This window comes from Calliopsis andreniformis, chromosome 9 (assembly GCF_051401765.1).
Source record: "Calliopsis andreniformis isolate RMS-2024a chromosome 9, iyCalAndr_principal, whole genome shotgun sequence".
In the NCBI taxonomy this organism is placed as follows: Eukaryota; Metazoa; Arthropoda; class Insecta; order Hymenoptera; family Andrenidae; genus Calliopsis; species Calliopsis andreniformis.
In genome coordinates this window covers 17,177,304-17,196,471 of record NC_135070.1, presented here as the reverse complement: position 1 = coordinate 17,196,471, position 19,168 = coordinate 17,177,304, and the positions used below count along the sequence as shown (strand labels likewise).

At 44.1% G+C, this 19,168-nt stretch overlaps 1 protein-coding gene across 2 annotated transcripts in view; it reads right to left on the bottom strand.

Annotated features, from left to right (window-relative positions):
• Window positions 1-1,112: 1,112 nt before the first annotated feature.
• Window positions 1,113-19,168, bottom strand: part of Pdm3 (POU-domain protein pdm3) — a 144,164-nt gene continuing 126,108 nt past the window's right edge. Inside the window, exons 3-13 of one of the 2 annotated variants that reach the window (XM_076385408.1) lie at window positions 16,315-16,498; window positions 15,848-16,006; window positions 15,400-15,591; window positions 12,779-12,946; window positions 12,294-12,547; window positions 11,125-11,341; window positions 9,220-9,400; window positions 8,557-8,613; window positions 7,507-7,590; window positions 1,384-1,520; window positions 1,113-1,255 (exon numbers count right to left, since the gene is read on the bottom strand). In XM_076385408.1, coding sequence (XP_076241523.1) covers window positions 1,131-1,255; window positions 1,384-1,520; window positions 7,507-7,590; window positions 8,557-8,613; window positions 9,220-9,400; window positions 11,125-11,341; window positions 12,294-12,547; window positions 12,779-12,946; window positions 15,400-15,591; window positions 15,848-16,006; window positions 16,315-16,498 — 1,758 coding nt within the window. In that variant the 3' untranslated portion in view covers window positions 1,113-1,130. The remainder of the gene's footprint in view (window positions 1,256-1,383; window positions 1,521-7,506; window positions 7,591-8,556; window positions 8,614-9,219; window positions 9,401-11,124; window positions 11,342-12,293; window positions 12,548-12,778; window positions 12,947-15,399; window positions 15,592-15,847; window positions 16,007-16,314; window positions 16,499-19,168) is intronic. The other variant, XM_076385409.1, reaches the window with a different exon arrangement.

The following is a 19,168-nucleotide window of genomic DNA, read 5'->3' as shown; positions in this document are numbered from 1 at the left end:
CAGAGAACAATAGGGTTGAAACACTTCTAACGAAGTCGGTAAGAAGAACTGTTTGTTTCTGGTTTTGAGTTAGAATTGAAAATAAAGTGGACGATCGTTATAAACGATATCGGCGGTAAAACTTCTCCGTTGCTATTTCGTGGACAACTGAATCGTGTTGTTGCTGTGTATGGTATGTGAATGGTACTGTTGATGGTATTGGTCTGGTTGCTTCAACTATGTTCTTTCTGTGTGCAGTGGACCACCGTCCCTCCTCTTTTATTTCTTATTTCTGGATATAGCCACCGTGAAGAAAATATCGTTTCACCTTGGGCGACGATGCTTTCTACACGGTTCGCCTTTGTGCTTCGTCCAATCGCTCCTCAGACGATTTTCAGTAGCTGGAAGCTTCGATCGTTTTACGAACTAGTATTATCTGTGCGGTTACTTGCGGAATTACTTATCCTACATTCACGAGCCGAGGCGTGACACGATAATTGTCGTTTGATTAATACTTCTGTTCGTCTGCAGTTGACGAAATTAATCGTTCAATTTGAATATTGTGCCGCCGTAGGTATTTCTTCGAAAGCCTATGAAATTTTTGGCTCTGTGTTATCGTCAGTTGGTAGCACTTTGTGTACCAACTGCCGATACTCACTTACCACATGTTGGTATTTATCAATCGTTGATAAAGAACGAATCTGTATATTCACCTACCGATAAAGTTGTTCTCAGATTCCGCAATGTTTAACGCTACCAAACAAAATGATACACTGTTATCAGTGCTCGACGCCCGGCTCCTGTACATCACATATTCGTAGATTAAAATTATTTACAGATAGGTCTCGTATACGCCTGCAATCACATTGATCTTTACATCGATCTGCCACAGCGCGTTTTCAAAAATTCAACCCATTCGGTGACTTGAATTTTTAAAGTGTTCTATCTAACGCGCTGATCAGCTGAAACATTTGAATAACACCTCGCTGAGGATCAGCTTTTTCTTCTCAGAGTGAATCCTCTTCGTGTCGAATCCATCGATTCGCCTTTCAGTTCTGCGATCGAGAATCTCTTTGTTCTACACAACTTCGAGTCCATAAAGCTTTGTTCGTTCACTGGTTGGAAAAGGATCTTATGAAGGCGACGTCATTTTATACGGCACTTTTTGACATCATTCTAACTGTGTTCTTCAAGGCTTGCCTCTTGTTACAAAACCAAATCCTTATCACCTCTCTGTCATAACCGAGACGATGCGCTAGAGTTGTGATTTCATTCCCTGGAAATAAATGAAAGTTTTCCTATTACCATAACAGCAATGACAGATTTGCACGCATTGGGAGTGCAGTATGCATCACCAGAAATGCGCTACCACAATTAGCGAGGGAAAAACAGCAAAAAGCTTACCGTTAGGGTGAGTGTTCCTATCAAAGTGGGCGTTCAGAAGCTCCAGAGCCTGTGGGGTGAACGAAGTTCGTCGTTTCCGTTTCTTGCTGGGTTCCACCCCAATGAAGTCCGTCAAATGATTCACCCCACCCTTGTAGCTGCAAAAAGAGACACTCTATTTTCGCTCAGGTTTACCCGAATTTCAACTCTTTTTATCAACGCAAGATTTTAATCAACCTCCACTCAGAAAACACTAGAATATTTATCACAGTTTCGTTAAACTACCAACCCACTGAAAAATAAACCAGATGGAAAGAAGAGAACAAAAATTCAGGCTCCGCCAGGACAACTCAGTTTACCCTACGCGTTAGTGGCAGCACGTCGATCGCGCTCTAATCAAATATTAAAACAAAACACCCCTGCTCGTTTGTTAACTCAACAAACTTTCTCCGCGTAAAAGCGCCGTGAAATCGGAAGCGCCATCGTAAACAGAACGGTGCAACGTTCATCTCGACGAATTTGCTGACCGATTCCACCGCATCTTTCTTCCGAAAAAAAAAAGGATGGGATGAAAAATAAGGGGAAAAAGCTGGAAAAACGGACACAGAAGCACCGCTTTCGAGACAATTAATTTCCTTGACCGATCGGCTCCCTCTCATCTGTGCACGTCGAACTTTCTCGAATGGGAATGAGAATGGGGCGAAGAGGGGGGCATCGCGACGTCGACGGGCAGAAATGAAATTAGCGATCGAAGCGTCGCTTCGAAAAAGCATCGTACCCGTAAACAGGAGAACTTCCGCCGGGAATCGCGGGTAAACGAGCCAGAGTGGCGTACAGGGGGATGTAGGGGCGGAGAGAAGGGTCACCAGTCCCGACGGGTGGAGGGGGTGGATGCCGCGGTGGGATTTATGTTTTTAATTTAACTCCGTATGACCAACTGTCGAGCCCCGCCGAAAAAAGTGCAGGCCAAGCCATTAGCATCGCGCGGTGATATTTCGTCGAATCCGCGAAAACAATATGCTAATGGAGAACCCAGGCGAGCGCGAAGAACCGATGCATTCGGCCGACAGGGGGTGGAATTCGCACGGGGAGGGAAAGAGAAATTGGAGGAGGGTGCGCGAAGCGATTCGTTTTCGCGATCGAAGATTCGTTTCGACGTTATTTAATGCCAGGCGAAGGACGATAGGAAATTTGGTCAGCGATTGGCTCGATTTTCGGAGAGAATTTCGTTATTTTCCTTGGTTTGCATTCCTTTTGTGTTGATTTAGAAGACTGTGGATATTAATTAATTATGAGACATGGAGATGAGGAAGGAGCTGAGATTGCTTATGAAGAAATAATAAGAGCAATAATAAATGTTGCATGAAGCTTTCTACGGTGCAAGAAACGATCTTCAGTTGTCTCATCTTCAATTTATGTCCCAGCAAGAGGAAAATATATTCACTCCTCCGAGGTACGAATGAATTAATTTCATTCATCCCCTCCTGCGACATAAGCTTACAACAGGAAACCTTGTGACCAGGTTTCGGACTGTTCTACATTTAAAGAAGCACAAAATTATCTGAATTTTCGAAAATTCCATGATACTAATATTAAGTACTGTTCGATTAAATGACAATTATATTCGAGCAATCCACGAAATGTAAATCCAAGCGTCGAACAAAAGCAAACGGAGCGACTAATCGGCTCGCGACAATGGAGTCAAAGGGATTTCGTGTATCGTGGGTTCCTTGCTGGACCGATGCAAATTCGAGTCCTCAAGGTGCATCAAAGGTGGTGGGCGAAGGCGTTCAGAGGGTCGAAGACACGCGGTGGAATGAAAGGCGAGGCAAAAGCGAAGCGTGCGCTGGATGATACAAAAGCGATTATAAATATCGTAATTGCTTCCCTTGAGCCAATTTACCACGGACTGCACTTTCAATAATTTTAATAAACCGTCGACTGAAGAAGGAAATGCTATTATCGCGCGTACGCCCCAGCGCAGGTGAGAAAAGCCAGTGGATGGGGGCGAAGAAAGGGGAGACGGGGCCAAACGCGTCGAGGGTTCGCTCGAGCACGTATTCAGGCATAGGTGAGAAGCCAAACGAAAGGAGAGAAGGGGACAAGCGCGGCTAACGACGGATAAGGACGCCGCTAAACGTGTTCGCGAGGTTTAATCCGCGAGGCTCGCGCGGCGAAAAGGCAATTCGAGAGAACCAAAGGGGCGAGGGTGGGCGGGGGGAGGAATTACGAACGGAGAAATTAAACGTCGCCGTGGATAGGAAGAAGTCTGTCTCTGATGATTTAGAAGACCGTGCAGTTTACAATCAGCCAGAGAATTTTACAATGTAATGGATGGCGAATGTTTTCTGATTACAATTAGAAGGAGATTCATTCCTTTAATATAAGGAATTAGTCATTTATGTAATAGCTCAAGCAGAAAGTTTCATCGGAATTTTGAATAGTTAACCAATTTGTTATTATTACAGCTATTATATATCCTGATCTAGTTTGCATTATCAAATCAATAAGGCTCTAATAACACTAGAATAATGTCTGTTAAAACTTCTGCACGTAAAATATGCATGTAAATTTCTCTCATCGACCATATACATCGATTTCTACTTCTCAACTCCATGAATACTTAATGGTTCTACATTTACTACTGTGACAATTATAGAACAGTGTTATATGGAATATCAAGCATTAGTGGGACAAGTTAACTTATCTTCAGTTATATTTAAATACACAGATAGGTTTCTGATTGAAGAATGACCCACTTAGCGGTTTAAAAATGAATAACTCAAATTTCTCCCAGACTGCCAACGCCCTGGACTCCATTACGGTACCCGTGGAATCGTATCACAGCTCTGACTCAGTTAAAAGGGCCAGATAATTATCTCCGCCCGAGCCATTTACGTAACACACCCATGTTAGCCGCCGACAACAGTGATTCGTATAAATATGTAAATAATAACACTTCATAGGAACAGATCAGCTTAGGCGCGAGGGGATAAGAACGAAACCGGGCTAGATACGCTGAAAGCACGCTTAGTCACTCAGCCGGCTGGTTCCGTCACGCCATTTCCACCTAAGTCCTTCATACGATCAATGGAATAAGTCAACTAATCCAGTAACTATCGACACGTATAAATACCCCACTCCCACACGCAAAACGAACAACAAAAATACCACAACTCCGAAAGTAAAAAAGAATCAACTGGAGTAACCGAAGGAACAGCCACCTAAGGAGTCATTCTCAGGAACAGACGAAAAGGAGCAACGAACGCGAACAGATAACAGAATCAGAAGAGAAGGTAAATAGGGGAGGCGAAAGAAGGGACAGAAACCGAGAGGAACAGGGGGAAACGAAGACGCGAGGGAGAAGGGGAGATTCCTGGCAAGGCTTTACGAGGGAATCGCGAGTATTAGCGCTCGCACGAACGTGTGGGTGTAAGAGTAAAAGTAAGAAAAGTGCAGGGAGAGGATGGAGAAGGAACGACAGGGATCGTGGGCAAAGAGCGAGCGGAGACGGCGGCGACTGGGGGGCGAGCAGGTGGGAGGGGACGAAGCAGGAGGGGTACATCAGAAACCTGATTTTAATTAGTCCACAGTTTAATTACTCGGCAGATAAATCGTGCACGTGCACCGCATAAACTAGCCGCTTTCATTTTTCCCGGACGCGGCCAGCACGGTCGCGTTTAGCTGTACGCCGCGAGAATGCGGGATGGGTCATTGTTGCTTGCGCTCTGTTGAAAGAGAAATGACCGTGCTTAACCGTCATCGAGTCGACTGGATAATAGTTGAGCCGGTTACGTGCCCGATGCGCCTTACATCGGGCGGTGATTCTTCTACTTACGTTGATCCCCTTCGAGGGGGAGACTGGCGCATTCCTTCGAGATCGCGGGGAGCTTCGCGAGGTCGCGGGGGCACTCGGTGAAGAATGCTGCGAGGAATCATTGCGAGTGATTGACGTATTGGGATTCGTATGTATGCAGTGCTGTCTTTCTCTGACTGTATTGATTTTGAACAGCTCAAGTGGCAAATATTGTTTATGAATTTTTGAACAGCAACAATTTATTAGCTTAAGTTACCAAGCTTCGAAGCACAGAATCTTAACAGACTGTAAGAAATTTCTTAAAACCTGATACTCAGACTATAACACGAAATGGAAGATAAATAAATAATTCAATTTGTTATCATCCTGTATTATTTAAAAAAGCGAGCAACTGCAGCTTCACTAGAAGTATAAAAAAGTGTGCCAACTCTCGCTTTCTATTCGTGACAGGAAGGCATCGTCGTACTTGTCTAAGTAGAATGGATAAAACGGAATCATCATTGAGCAATAATATCAGCAAGTATGATACGTTATTTGGAAGCGAAGGTGTTAATGCACAGTCAACAAATCATTTTGTTCGTTTCGTGAAAATCTGTTGATGCTACGCCGCGGGAATGCGGAATGGGTCATTGTTGGCCAGCTCGGCCGCGGAAAGAGAAATGACCGCGTGCTCCTGTCATCGAATCATCCGGTTCACGGTCGGAATACACGCTGCGTACACGTCGATACACTAGCCTACATACGCGCACCCATGTGTGCGCTTTTTCCATACATAGTTATATACTTTCCGCGCTTTTGCTGGCAATAAAACGGCATATCACAGGTGAAATCGAAACCATAAACCGTGTTAGGTATCGACGGCTCGTAAAATTCAGCGCGATCGACGCTCTTAGATCGCGCCATCAATTAAGTCATGATCGTTCCCCGGTAAATGTTAATTTAAACATGTAAGTGATTGGAATTCGATGCGATAAATATTGATTTACATTTATTTTATTCGGAAAACTATGTCGTTCGTAAATTAAATACGAGGAGGTGGGAAATTTAATTTGCCAGTTCGCTGAGAAAATAAAAGTTAAATGAAAGAAGGTATCGAGTTACTTTTAACACTTTGCGATCGGTGTACACAGCCTCCTTTTACTAGTACACTTGCAAGAATATTTAAATACCAAAAGTACAATATTTTCAATTTCTACATTTTCAATACCACCAGAACACCCTATTAACTTACCCTTTCTAAGTAAGTCTTAAGGCGACAATATTCCAATAATCGAAATATTTCCCGTACAGGAGTCAAGGTATCGACTAAGCACAGTAAAGAAAAAGCCGCAACAGTCCCTCCCGGCAGTCCAATAAATCGGAACACGCGTATCGTTCATTATGAGCCAGCTTGTATCGGGCAGCTCGGCTTAAGGATGAATCAAAGTTTGAGTTTCGCTAATTACAGATCCTGATACAACGTTCGTGGTAAAATTGAGGGGAGTTGGTGTGCGTGTGTCGGTACACGAGGCGAGACTGACACAGGCACGAAGAAGGAAGCCGATAGGCGACTTCTTTCGCGACACGAATGAAACCCGCTGCTACCTGCGGCAACGGCGCGAGCACGACCGCCGCGATCCCGTTAACGGTTTCCCCCATTCTAATTAACATTCCGCGTATTTATTAGACGCGGATCTGCAATTAATCAGGTGGATTCAATTAGCGAATTACCAATTAGCACGCACGCGTTCACACGCTCTCGGACACCGCTTCGGAGATCCTGTCGGACGATTGCGGAATAATCGTGTGCCAGGGGACGCGACGATCAGACGTTAATCTAGAATGCAATCACAGGACTACGAGAACTTTTCATTTGCTTCCTTTCGTTCAAGGAGTTGCTGTTGAGTTGAATGATAGTAAATGGTACTAGAGGATTGGGTTGAAGCTTTAGATAGTTCTTTAATCGCGTAGTTCGTAGTGGTGGTTAGGGTGAGATTTCATCAAGAGCAGTTAAGTATTTTTATCTTGGAAGATACATGGAGACATCTTCGAAACTGGACTTGAGTATTCGAGATAATTGGTAACGGGATTGGGAGTTGAAATAAATAAGCATGAATAATTTAAAACTTGAACAATTTCAGAGTCGAAATGACTAGGCGTAAGTGGAGAAACAGATTACAGACTTGACATTGTTTTTTACTCTGAAGAGTTCTACTGTTTAAGTAAAATAGTTTATGTACACTTCGAATTTATAATATTTCAAGCTATCAGGTCTGCAAAATGAAGTTTTGTCCACACAAATTTGTCATTGGAGTTTTAAAAACTAGAATCAAGAATGCATGACTCACCTCTCTTCAGCTTTTGTCATCCACTTTTCGAGGACCGGCTTTATTTTTTGCGCACTCTTTGGTGTGATGTCCAACTTTTCGAACCTAGAGCCAACAACAAGTTATGGTACTTCTTCCTCAATAATATAGAGAAAAACAAATTCGTGGAAGAAAAACAAAAAGTTGCGCGCCAAACACGTAAAGACATTTATCAGAATACTTGCAACAAGATCAATTCTGAGAAACTATACCTTTACCTATCATTTTTTGCTTGATTAATTTATAATTCAAACTGGATGCTTCGTGGTATTATAATAATTGCACAAACGCTCACGACAAACGATCGTCTTTACGTATTTGTTCAACTAAAGGAGCACTAAGAGGCATGCATTGATTCAAAAACAGGACATTGACAATGCGTGCATGCTTAAAGGTTTTGGTGATGCCGTGTATGATGTTGCCAACGCGCTCCGAAAGCTAGTACTCCGCGAGAACGTCGCGAAGAAAATTGAACAGAGACACACCGAAACGAAAGTGAAATTAGAACACTCAACGCACGTCGAACTTGCGATAAGTCACGAGTTTTCGCGCGTTGGCGACATCATGCCCAAGTTTGCCAATGCCCTGGCTCGAAGAAATAGCCCGTTAATAATTTCAAAAGTGCTCCTTTTGCATTTCCTTCTCTTTTTTTGCCGAGAACGGAGTTAGGAATTAGTGATAGTGCTTGCAGCTATACCCAAATATGCCCCGCAAGTTGAATCGCGTGAAATCTTGGCTGGTTTGGAGGAATGAAAGACAAGCAAAGAAGACCAGGGGCCGATTGGACAGAAAAGAACAGATGATACAGAGTAAATGCGAAAGAAATGATTCGAAAACGTGTTACTAATAATTCTTGTCGTTCGATTCATGAAACACTGGTCTGGAGCTACTGTGCGTTCGTTTGGCGACGGGAGCCGCACGTCGACCAAAAGTGTTCTGATTCACATGCTTGGGTATAACTGCTGTTCATCCAGTGGATTTTAAAAGTTTTAGATCTTTAGGTAAATTAAGTAGCATGAGGGGTGAACGTACATAGCTTGTTGCTGTGAGGCAATCTGCGAGGCAGCGTACATCTGGGTAGCCAGGGCACTGGGGAACAATCACCAATGCTTAAATTAGTCGTTACGATCAAAATTCTAGGGTGTAGAAACATCGTTTCTACTCGCCACCGGCGTTACCACGGTGGTTCCGTTCTTTATCTCTCGGCAAACGTGCAGACTTCGACACAGTGCAATTTTCGTGAAAACACATCTTCTATAGATAGACTTCGCTGCACTTCGTTTTAGGAACCATCGTGGCAGGTTAAATTACACATTTCTTATTAAGCAGAATCACATGAAAGATCAGTAACATTTTGTCAGAATCTATCCTCGAAGAGTGCTACTCCTCAACCCGACTAAGGTACGCACAGTATGACAAACAGGATAAATCCTCTAAATAGCTAACTCCTTCGCGATAACAGGACGAGAGGCCCTGGCCCATCGTTTAATAACCTTTTGTCGAAGGTTTCCCTCGAATCTCGACTTTCCCTGAGCAAAATCATGATTCACCATGATTCAATCCCTTTTCCACGCCACTTCCAGTGACCTGGCACACTGTCGTATCGTAGCCTATATCGTTTCGCTTCAGTTCTCATCAGCGACGCCCGTTTGACAATTGTGAGTTAAACGACACGACGATTGTGCGAAAACTCACCTGCATATGGCACTCTGGCTGTAAGCTGGCCCCTCTGTCACGCTCAGAGCCTGACCCACTTGGGTCTGCGTCAGACCCAGCATTACTCTACGTTGCTTGAACGCCTTCGCGAACTCCTTGATCTCGTCCAGATTGATACCATTGACTATGTTGTTCGTAGCCTCGTTGATAGTTGGTTGATCTGCAATTAAAGTTTGGGAATTTCTCGCTTGACTTTCGTCGAACTTCTCAGAGCCTCAGACAGTGATCTATTCCACGTCTGTAGTTTGAGTTCGTCTTATGGTTAAAGAATTTTGGCGTGACGACTTTGAGGAATTTTTAACACTTCCTTTGATGCAATTACTTTTTATCTTAACGTTTCTAGGATTCAGTTAATATAGTATTCTACTAAGACCTCTGTGTCTATTTAAAGAGCTAAATATCTAGATAAAGTGGCTCGTATTCACCTAAAGGCTACAATATAGTGGAAATTTCTAATACTGAATTGGCGAGATTAGAATTTCCAAGAGAATCGAAGTTGCCAACTACCCCGCAGTACAATGACGCTTTTCCACAGAGAGCCGAGCTTTGGGGGTGTAATTCGGCCGATATATTTTGAGGAGAATTGGACAGTCCCAGTCGAGTTCGAATCGATTAATCGGAACGTTTCGAAGTTCTGGCGAGAAGCTGCCTAATGACATCAGGCGGCTTCGTTAAAGCAGCTTGAGCTACACCGATTTCTCTCGTAAATCTGTCACCCCGAATGTACACGCACGCAATAGAGGTGCCCACATGCCCCACAATCTCGACCAGTCCGCCGGGTTTCTACGCCGTGCAATAAACTGCAAATCCTTCTTCCGCGGCACTCTGTTCCTGCGATCATTAATTTCCGATCGAACGCAAACGCGCGCACGTCGCAGTTTCCCCTCGAGCAATGCAAAAACGCGATGCTCCTTGGCTTTCTCGCGTGTGTCGTTCACGGAACGGAATGTGCTAATATTTTCTTCAATTGGTACGATAAAGAAGGTTGCGAACCATGTGTGACAACGAAAGATAGTTGGAATGGTTCGAACGAATTGAGCTGTGACATGATTAGATCTCTATAAAATAAATTACAGCAAGTTCTATATTCCTGTGTTCGAAGTAAACTCAATGTAACGTCGAATATGTAACTGGTAATATGGAGTTGAGAATCATTGAATTCAATAAGTCTAATGACTATTCCACCGACGAAGTGCCAATCTAAGCAACGTTTCTGAATTATTCAAATTATTGTCTGCCGGCTGGAGGTTACGTGCACCGTCAGTATCTTTATGGCTTCCCAGAAGGCAGCAAGGAACGATCTAATACACCGTAATGAGCTGAGCATTGTACGATATCCTATTAAGATTATTAAATGCTCCGCGGCGCGGCCAGAATCTCGAACATTATTATTTATCGACTTTGACCGTGAGTTAAATGTTAAATCGTCGAAGGGAAGGGGGACATAATTCAAAGCAGCGGGGCGGGAAAAATAGGTAAAATTATGAGTGGATTATAGAAATCCTTGTGGACATTAAAAGACACAGGAATACTACTTCAAGAATTATATCATATCAGAGAATCATAATTGCATCAGAACTGCTGCAAAAAGTTCTTAAATTTCGACTGATATTGTTTCACAGAGTGAATAATTTATGCAATAAGAAATTCTCTTACTTCCAATTATCTGAAGTTAAATAAAATTACAAAGTCCTATGTACAAAAATCGTAATGCAACGTCTCACAGTTTTCCAGTGAAATAAGACAGCACAGTTCAGACATACAGGCTTAGAACTAATCCTCCAATCGTATTGCTCCGAAACAAACAATCACAAGTCACAAAGTTCCACGAACCAAGTCTATCTCAGCCGAAAAGAAGATTATAAAAAAAGTGAATGATCTTACTAGGTGAATCGTTCAGCAGATCGTCCTCCTCTTCCTTGGGACTGTGCATGCTGCTGGGCGACGCTTTTACACCGACCACACTGGGCCCCTGCGTCGTCGTGATGGTGATTTCCCCATTGCTAGCGGCTAGTCTGTTGAGAGCCGAGGCCGCGGATACCACGGACTCGTTCAAAGGCGACGATTGCTCAGGCCTTTCCCTGTGATGCTTCTCCGTCGGCTGTGAGAGACACGGACGGTAGTAACGGATTAGTAGCTCAACCAACGAACGACAATGCCCTTCTTCCACGCCAATTATGCACTTAATAATGAGACTCGGGGGTCTGCGATCGAGACACTTTAGAGTCTAATTAGTGGAAGAAACGCCGCCGCCGCGGAATACTTTCTTAACGAGATTGCTTGCTATCGGGGAATTATTCTGGTTGTTCGGCTGATCTTGCGACGGTTAAGCCCTTCCACCTTCACAGAGGGGTCCGCGGTTTTGCTCGTATATCGTCCGCGGTTCGAGAGTCGTTTGTATTGTTACGGAACACGGGGAGCGGGAGGGATGTGGCGTACCGTGGCTATCGAATTGTAAGGGAGGACATCGGAGCGGAGGAGTGTTAGTTATTGACGAAACCGAGGCGGATCGGAGTTTCTCGAGGGAAAAGAATGCTGGGATGGAGCTGACCTGTCCATGTATTAGCAAATAATAATTGGAGTAAAGGAACAAAATATCGGATGGATTGATTGTCCTCTCGGAATGCAGTCTGACGAAAAGAGGAGTCAATCCCCTGAGAGATGAGCCATTTAACATGCAAGAGGATGGTTAAATTCTGTGTACGTCCTTAACCCGTACGTAACTCGATGTCATGTTTGATTTAGTCCGAGGGGTGTAATAAAGTCCTCCAGACACAGGTTGATCAATCTTTCAGGCGATGACGAACGCGAAGATGTTCGATGGAAACGATCCAGCGATTAGACATTCGACGATGATTAATTATATAGCACGCGGTTAATAAGATTCACCGTAGACGTGGCAGTCATAATCCGAGTATCGCAAAGGTAGATAGGTATATAAGTTGTATTTCATAAACAGGACCGCGAGGGAGCCCCTCAAAAGTGACCCGACGCGTACGATTAAGCCAGCCGAGATGTAAATTATTCCGTTTCGTAATCAACGGTTCACGTACCGTGTAGTGATTCATGTGAGAGCTGTGTCGATGGCCGTGCTGCTGAGGTGACGTCGTCAGAAGTGGTTGCTGCGAGACCTGAGCCGCCTGGACAGCCTGAGCCGCCTGTGCCTGGGCCGCCTGCGCGGCTTGCAGCAGTTGCTGAGGCTGCATCGCGTTTAGAAGTTGCTGGCTGGCCGAGCTGTTGCTCAGAAGGTGTGGCAAGGCGGCAGGATTCAATCCTAATCCTGATGCCAAGCTCGGACTTGTTGGAACTGCGGCATGGAAAAGGGAAATGTAATCCACTTGGGGGCAGAACGAAATGTAGCTCGAGAGCAGGGCTGTCAAAGATTCACTCGCAAGTGGAATGGCCTTCTAACACTCTGCTTCTAGTATGGTGTAGCGGAGAGTGCGAGAAAGGATGAAAATAGGTGATTCGCTAGTTATACCGCTTACAAGATACACCACGAAGAAATTAATTGAATAGAAATTGATGTTCAACGTACCTGTACACTCACCATTGCTGGTCGGTGTGTTCAACATGTTCTGAGCGATGGACTGGAGGTTCGCCAGGGTCGTGGAGACCACCTGTCCGTTGCTCAACGCCAGGTTCACCATTTGATTGTTGGTCACATGGCTAACTGGTATAGTCAGGATGGTCTGCGTGGCGATTCCTGAAGTGACAACGAAAGAAAAGTTTAACTGAGAGGCAAAACTGATTTTGATAAAATAGCGATGATAATCAGTGAGAGAGTGTTGATAATTATATCCCCTCGGGTCTTCCTATGAACGTGTCTCGAATCAATAGATACTTCATTTCCATTATGAACGTAGTCCACGCGTCGTTGATCCAGGAAGGGTAGTAAAGTTATCAGAGTCTCATAGAGGGATTATTAGGCAACCCATAGGGCAGGTAACCTCGCAGGCCAGCGTAGTTGGCAAACTATTATCGTCATCTTAATAGTGGGTACAGGTACTGGCACTGGACTAGGCTGCGAGAAGGACGCCTAATCATACTTAGAATAGTTTCGGGATTACCTCCAGCTCCGCTAATCTGATTACCCTGTACACGCGCTTAATATGATTACTGATCATGAGTACGTACCCGTGTTGGTACCTATAGCTAAGCTAAGCAAATCCCGTATTCCGAACAGCCATAAAAGTTTCGCGTTCTGAGGTAAGGTCAACTGACAATCCGATTAACGTTCAGTTTAAGCGATATTTGACGATAATATACCGCCGACAATTCTTTCGTTCCGCTCGCGACCCTGCGCGTCACTTCGAGACTCTTTTGCGGTGTCTTTCATCTAGTGAAATGAATTTTGAAAGCGGGTCCATAAAATTCTATTTCAAGACCATTTAAACTATTACGTCCCTAAACGTTTTCATCTATCAATCAAACGAACGTACAGGCTCTTTGCATTCTAGAAAAACGGGGCCGAGGAAATTCGTTGTCCTGTCCAGCGAAGATAGGACGAGATTGAAATGCTTAATTTTCCATCCGTTTCAATGTTTCCGAAAGCCCCTGCACGCTTCAAGTATATTTCGGTTTCCAATTGATCCCCATTCAAGGGGAAATTCACGATTGACCCGAATCCCTCTCAAGATTCTTCGATACTGTCCCGAAATAACCTTCATCTACTAATCACTCGAAAGCTTATTCTTAAGCAGGCTTTTAAAGTACTCAGTGATGTATTATTTTCGTCGCAAGAGATCCGAATTTTTATGACCCGTTGAACGTCATGAAACATTCAGTCACTATTGCTTTCAATCGTGCCCCGGTTGCAAAATTATTCACGCTGGATCCGCCAGAGTGTGCCCTCCGTATGCCAGGTTTTTGCACAGCTACCAAACTGTCGTTCATTCTCGATTTAACTTGACTCCCCCTTTCGAACTGGCGCATAAGTTCAGCATGTTGGAACAGGGCCGTCAACCGGTCATATATTTAAACGTTTTCTATTCCGTGCATAATTGAAGCAGGATCTGGCGAGAATATCAACAGTGAATGCGCCTCGAATAAACCCTGTCGGAAGTTCCGTGCGCGGAAACCTTTCCTGGACGACCGATCAATCGGGTCGACTATTTCTTTGCGCCCGATGTTTATCAGGAATCAATCGAGCGTTAGTCAGTTAGCATTGATTGAGCCGAAAAGCAGTGCAAACATTATTTGCCACCACGTAACTCGTCATCCCACCACGACTGGTCCATATCCACGAACTTCAATCCACTTAGGCGGACTCCCAAAGTTCTCCTTGCCACCCGGAGCCCGTCCCTTCTCGCCCCTCGTCCCACCCCCCGGTGCCAGCGTCTCTCTCTGTTCCTCTCAATTGCCAGAATAGGAACCCAAGTTGGTAGAAACGAAGTTAGCGCGAACCGCAATCGATATAATAGCGGCCGAATCCGCGGAGCTGTGATGTCCAGCCAGAGCGTACCAGGGTTAGAGTAGGAGGGGCGGTCCCGAGGAGGCAAGGGGGTGGTTATTCGTGGGTCTGGAAAGGGGTAGTGAGACGTTAATTATACATTGAAATTAGTTGCAGAGTTTGCCCTCTGCTCGCCGGGCTAGTCTAGGACCACTAAGTATGGACGACGGGCGAGAGCCTTAGTCCGAGCTGGTCAGAGATAGTCGATATTATATTATATATCGGCACATCTTGATTGCACAACATTATGCACCGGCACATCGTGCAGATTTCACGAACGAGACCACTCGGACCGAATTACAATCCCCACGAAATTCGAAGGTACTTAGCGGAGGGTTATTGTTGGAGATTTCTTGGTTTGCTGATAGCTACCCGCCCGAAGTAGCTTTTATCTCTCTGCCGTTTAATTAAATTTCAACCGTGAGGCTTCACGATCAGTCTCAAATGTTTCGAGGATCCGAATGCTTTGTGGCGTTGAAAAACAGCCTGATTTATGCCCATTGTCGAGTCCTCTGCACAGGACAACAGTCCGCGTGGGCTGTTTACAGACACCGTGGATCTTAGTCATTCTAAAGGCAGCGCCGATCGATTTACGTGACACGTTCATACGTGGCGGCTCTCGTTCTGAATGAGAACGAAGTTTCAATGGGTGTCAATCACGCTATGGAAGTTGAAGGGCGTGAGCGCGTAAGAAACTGAAGACTTACCTTGCGACGTAGGGATAAGAAGCTGAGCCCCTTGAATGCCTTGAACCAATTGACCGGACGTTAGGATGAATTGAGGCATCGCGACCGGTTGCGGCTGAGATAATAGCTGAGGTAATGTCGCCATTGGCGCAGAACTTGGCTGCAGGAGATGAGACGCAGCTGTCGTACTCGAAGCTGTCGGTACTGTGCCACCTGAGGATCGAAATTTGTGTGTTTAAATGTGGGATCAGTGGCTACTTGTCCTCAAAAGCGAATCCTTCGACTCTGCCAACTGTAACTTCTTCGAGAATTTTGCAAACTTAACACTATTTAACGAAACAGGATCTAATCAGAGACGAGTGGAAAGAAGCTTAAATGAGACACCGAAGGGGAGCGTCAAGTTTTGCATTATTCTGTCAGCCTACTTATGACACGCATTTCCATTTGAATTGGCAATTGGAAAGCCTACCGGATGAGCTGACAGTGAGATTCAAGGGCGTGTTGATGAGCTGATTGTTAGTCAGCCCCGCTGCCATTCCCTGGAGGCCTGCGGCCAGTGACGCGACTTGCGGGAGGTTTTGCAGACTCGCTAGGTTTTGGAGACCCTGTAGAGTCACCATGCCAGCCACTGTTGGGGAGACAAAAGTATTTGACATGTTAATGCGAGCATTATTTACCGTCAATTGATTGATTGGGTAGGAAATAAAATGTTCAACTGTGAATTCTGTTACTGCATGAGCTCATCACAGTTCTATTTTAATTAAAGCTTTTAATAACACTAGAAGTAAGTAATATTGGAAATATCGTAAAAGTCCAATCCTGCAATTTAATTTCTGAGGAAAATGCAAACTCGATCATAACTGCTTCAAATATTTCTACTTCTCACAAGGAACTAGGGGTGGAATTTATTAAGCATAAGTAGGTAATCCTGCTTACTTGTCCCGTTGAGATGTGCTTGCGTCACTACCGCCCGCTTCGCTTGGTACAGATTCTCAGGTGACGGAGTGCGTCGCCTCTTCCGCGAAGCGTTCTTCATCTCATCCATCATCATCTGGTGTTCATGGAGCATGCCAGTGGTAGCCGCCGGTTCAGGACTGCCAGTGCTACTCCTGTCGCTCTCCTGCAACAAACACAAGAACGAATTCATAAATCAGGTGTGAAATTTTGCGTAATTCGTGCCGTCGCAGCACAAAGATTGTTACACGCGTTGCTTGTCGGAGGTCTGACTTATTATACTACAAATCTGCAGTACAAAGCGCGATAAAAACACGATGCACCATGAAACGAAAGCTCTATTATTAATGCTCGGAACTCTAAAAGAGGAGTGGAAAAAATACGATTAATTGTAATTGAAGAGGCGAAAAATGCCAGCAGCGGCGAAAATGATTATATTTTACTGCATTTATTGTGCTGCACTCGAAACCTTGTATTTTATACCGACAATAATTGCTAATAATTATAGAGTATTGACAAAATGCCTTCAATTTCTTTGCTAAAGTAAATTTCCAGCCCACGGTTTCATTTTTAATGACGTGAAAACTAATGACGTACATGTTGTATTGAAGAAATCAACAGAAACTTCAATCAATCGTTGCATAGGGTTTTATTTGCTGCGTGGCTTCGAAATAACTGTAATAATCGCTATAGTACTGTATCAAACGTCGATACAATGTGTGAAGAGCAAACGACATAGAAAGTTCGCTTGATACTGCGACTAACTGTTATGCGAAGGTCAGACAAGTCTCTCACCCCCTCAAAAGTTTCAACTTTCTATCCGTTTAAGGATTTCAGTGAACACAGCTACTGGCCTTATCCCACGAGACTTCGACAAGTATCGTAACTTTCGATGATACTCGATGACCTTCAGAATACGTTCAACTTTCAGAATTATCGATTTGAGGGACGTGAAATGGAATTAATTTGCGTTATGTACCCCCATCGTGAGGGAAAATTTCAAGCATTTTATGGAAGTTTCCTAGGTTTGCAAGTATAGCAAATCTATTTTTTTGATAATGAACAGATCATGAGAGATAAAATCATTGAGAAGAAGATTGTAGAAGAAACTGAAACGTTATTCTTATTTTATAGGCTGTTACACCAGTGGGGGAGCGACATCGAGTAGCCAGATGAGAGTAGTCTGGCTACAGACGGGGACCTTCCACTTTTATTACTGTAATATTTATCCCAGTTTACAGATATTGTTAATCTTTGTTCAGCAATGAACTTCAGTATTAGATATCACTGTTTCCTGTCAACTGTACTCAGAGCTGCGGTATAGTTACAAGTGCAACAGTATCTGAAGAAATAATTCTTGGAAAAGTGCATAATCATCATCTGTATGCTGGAATTTTCAGATGATCAAGATCCGTGACTTCCGATTTAAGCTAGGTTTCCATGAACCTGTGCCGACATTACCTTCCTCTTCACGAGTCACACTACGCCTTCGAGCGCACAAAGCCCCGTTTCGGTACACTAATCTAGCATTCTAAGCGACTCGGCGGTTCGCTCGAAACGGAGGCCGTGACGCGTCTCTTTCCAGCCATTAAAAAATAGAGGGTGTGCGAGTCCCTCTCGCGCTTTTTTTTCCTTTACCCAGACCGAAATCAATCGAACGGGCACGCAAAGGTTTTAGCACAGGCTCGCAACCATTCTCGCCAAAATGCTCAATTATACGTGCGCGGTTCGTTAACGTAGTCCGCGCTTTTTATTGCGGCGGCACGTTTAACGCTGAAAATTGATTAATAATCATTCACGGTCCAACTGGCCGACGTTAAAACGCTCCGCTACGAAATAATGGCGGGTAGACACACCGCTGCTCCAAGCTGCACAAGAAAAAAAGGGGCCAATGAAACCGGCCGTGCGACAAATCATCGACGAATAGGGAAAAATCAGCGGCGGTCATAACCGCGATCGCGAAAATGCCTCCGCGGTGTCGCGGAGCTAATGAAATTTTCGGGTCCTCGATCAGCAGCGTTTATAATATCCTATGATGCGCGCTGGCCACACAGCGTTGACTGATTCTTTCGCCGCGCGAAGCTCGTTAACGAAATTTGCGATAATACGGTTTCAAGCGAGGTAGAATGTGATCGAGGAAGCTTGATATAATCGAAGAGATGTATAAGCATAAATAATTTGCGCTGCAGGATTTTTCTACTGCTGATGGTGGTCGAATTAGTGGAAGCGTATAGGTGTATGGGTTCAATTAGCTCGATAAGCAATGGGTCGGCAATCCGGCTGTCAAATATTTTTTACTGTGTACGGGATAATGAAGGCTTGTATAGACCATATCGATGATACCGTGAATGTAGAGATATGAAATGGAATGAATATAAAGATTGGGTGGTGAAATTAAACCCTGGGTTCATGAATGCAAAGTATTGCGTGGGATTTTGTTTGAAGAAGCTGTTGGAAATTTGAATTCGTTAGAACAATTTGATGCTCGGTAATTGATACATAAAAAATATTTAAGTATAAAGAATTGAATAATTAGAAAATTTGAATATTTAAAAATTTGAGGATTTGAAAATTTAAAATTTGAAAATTTGAAAATTCCAGTACAAGCCAAGCAATCCTTTCAAACTATGGTAACTCTAAGAATTGCAAAGCAAATCCCTTTGCTTATTTTAATCTCAGACGTCGTAGAAGACCAATATAATCGTAACTATTCTACAGACCGTACACGTATCATTAATTATGCAAGGAAAGCCAGCAGTTTGTAGGTGTGAACAGCGAAGGAGTTAGCATGGTAACGGTACAATCGCGACTCCTCCGTTCGATTCTCGCGTTCGGG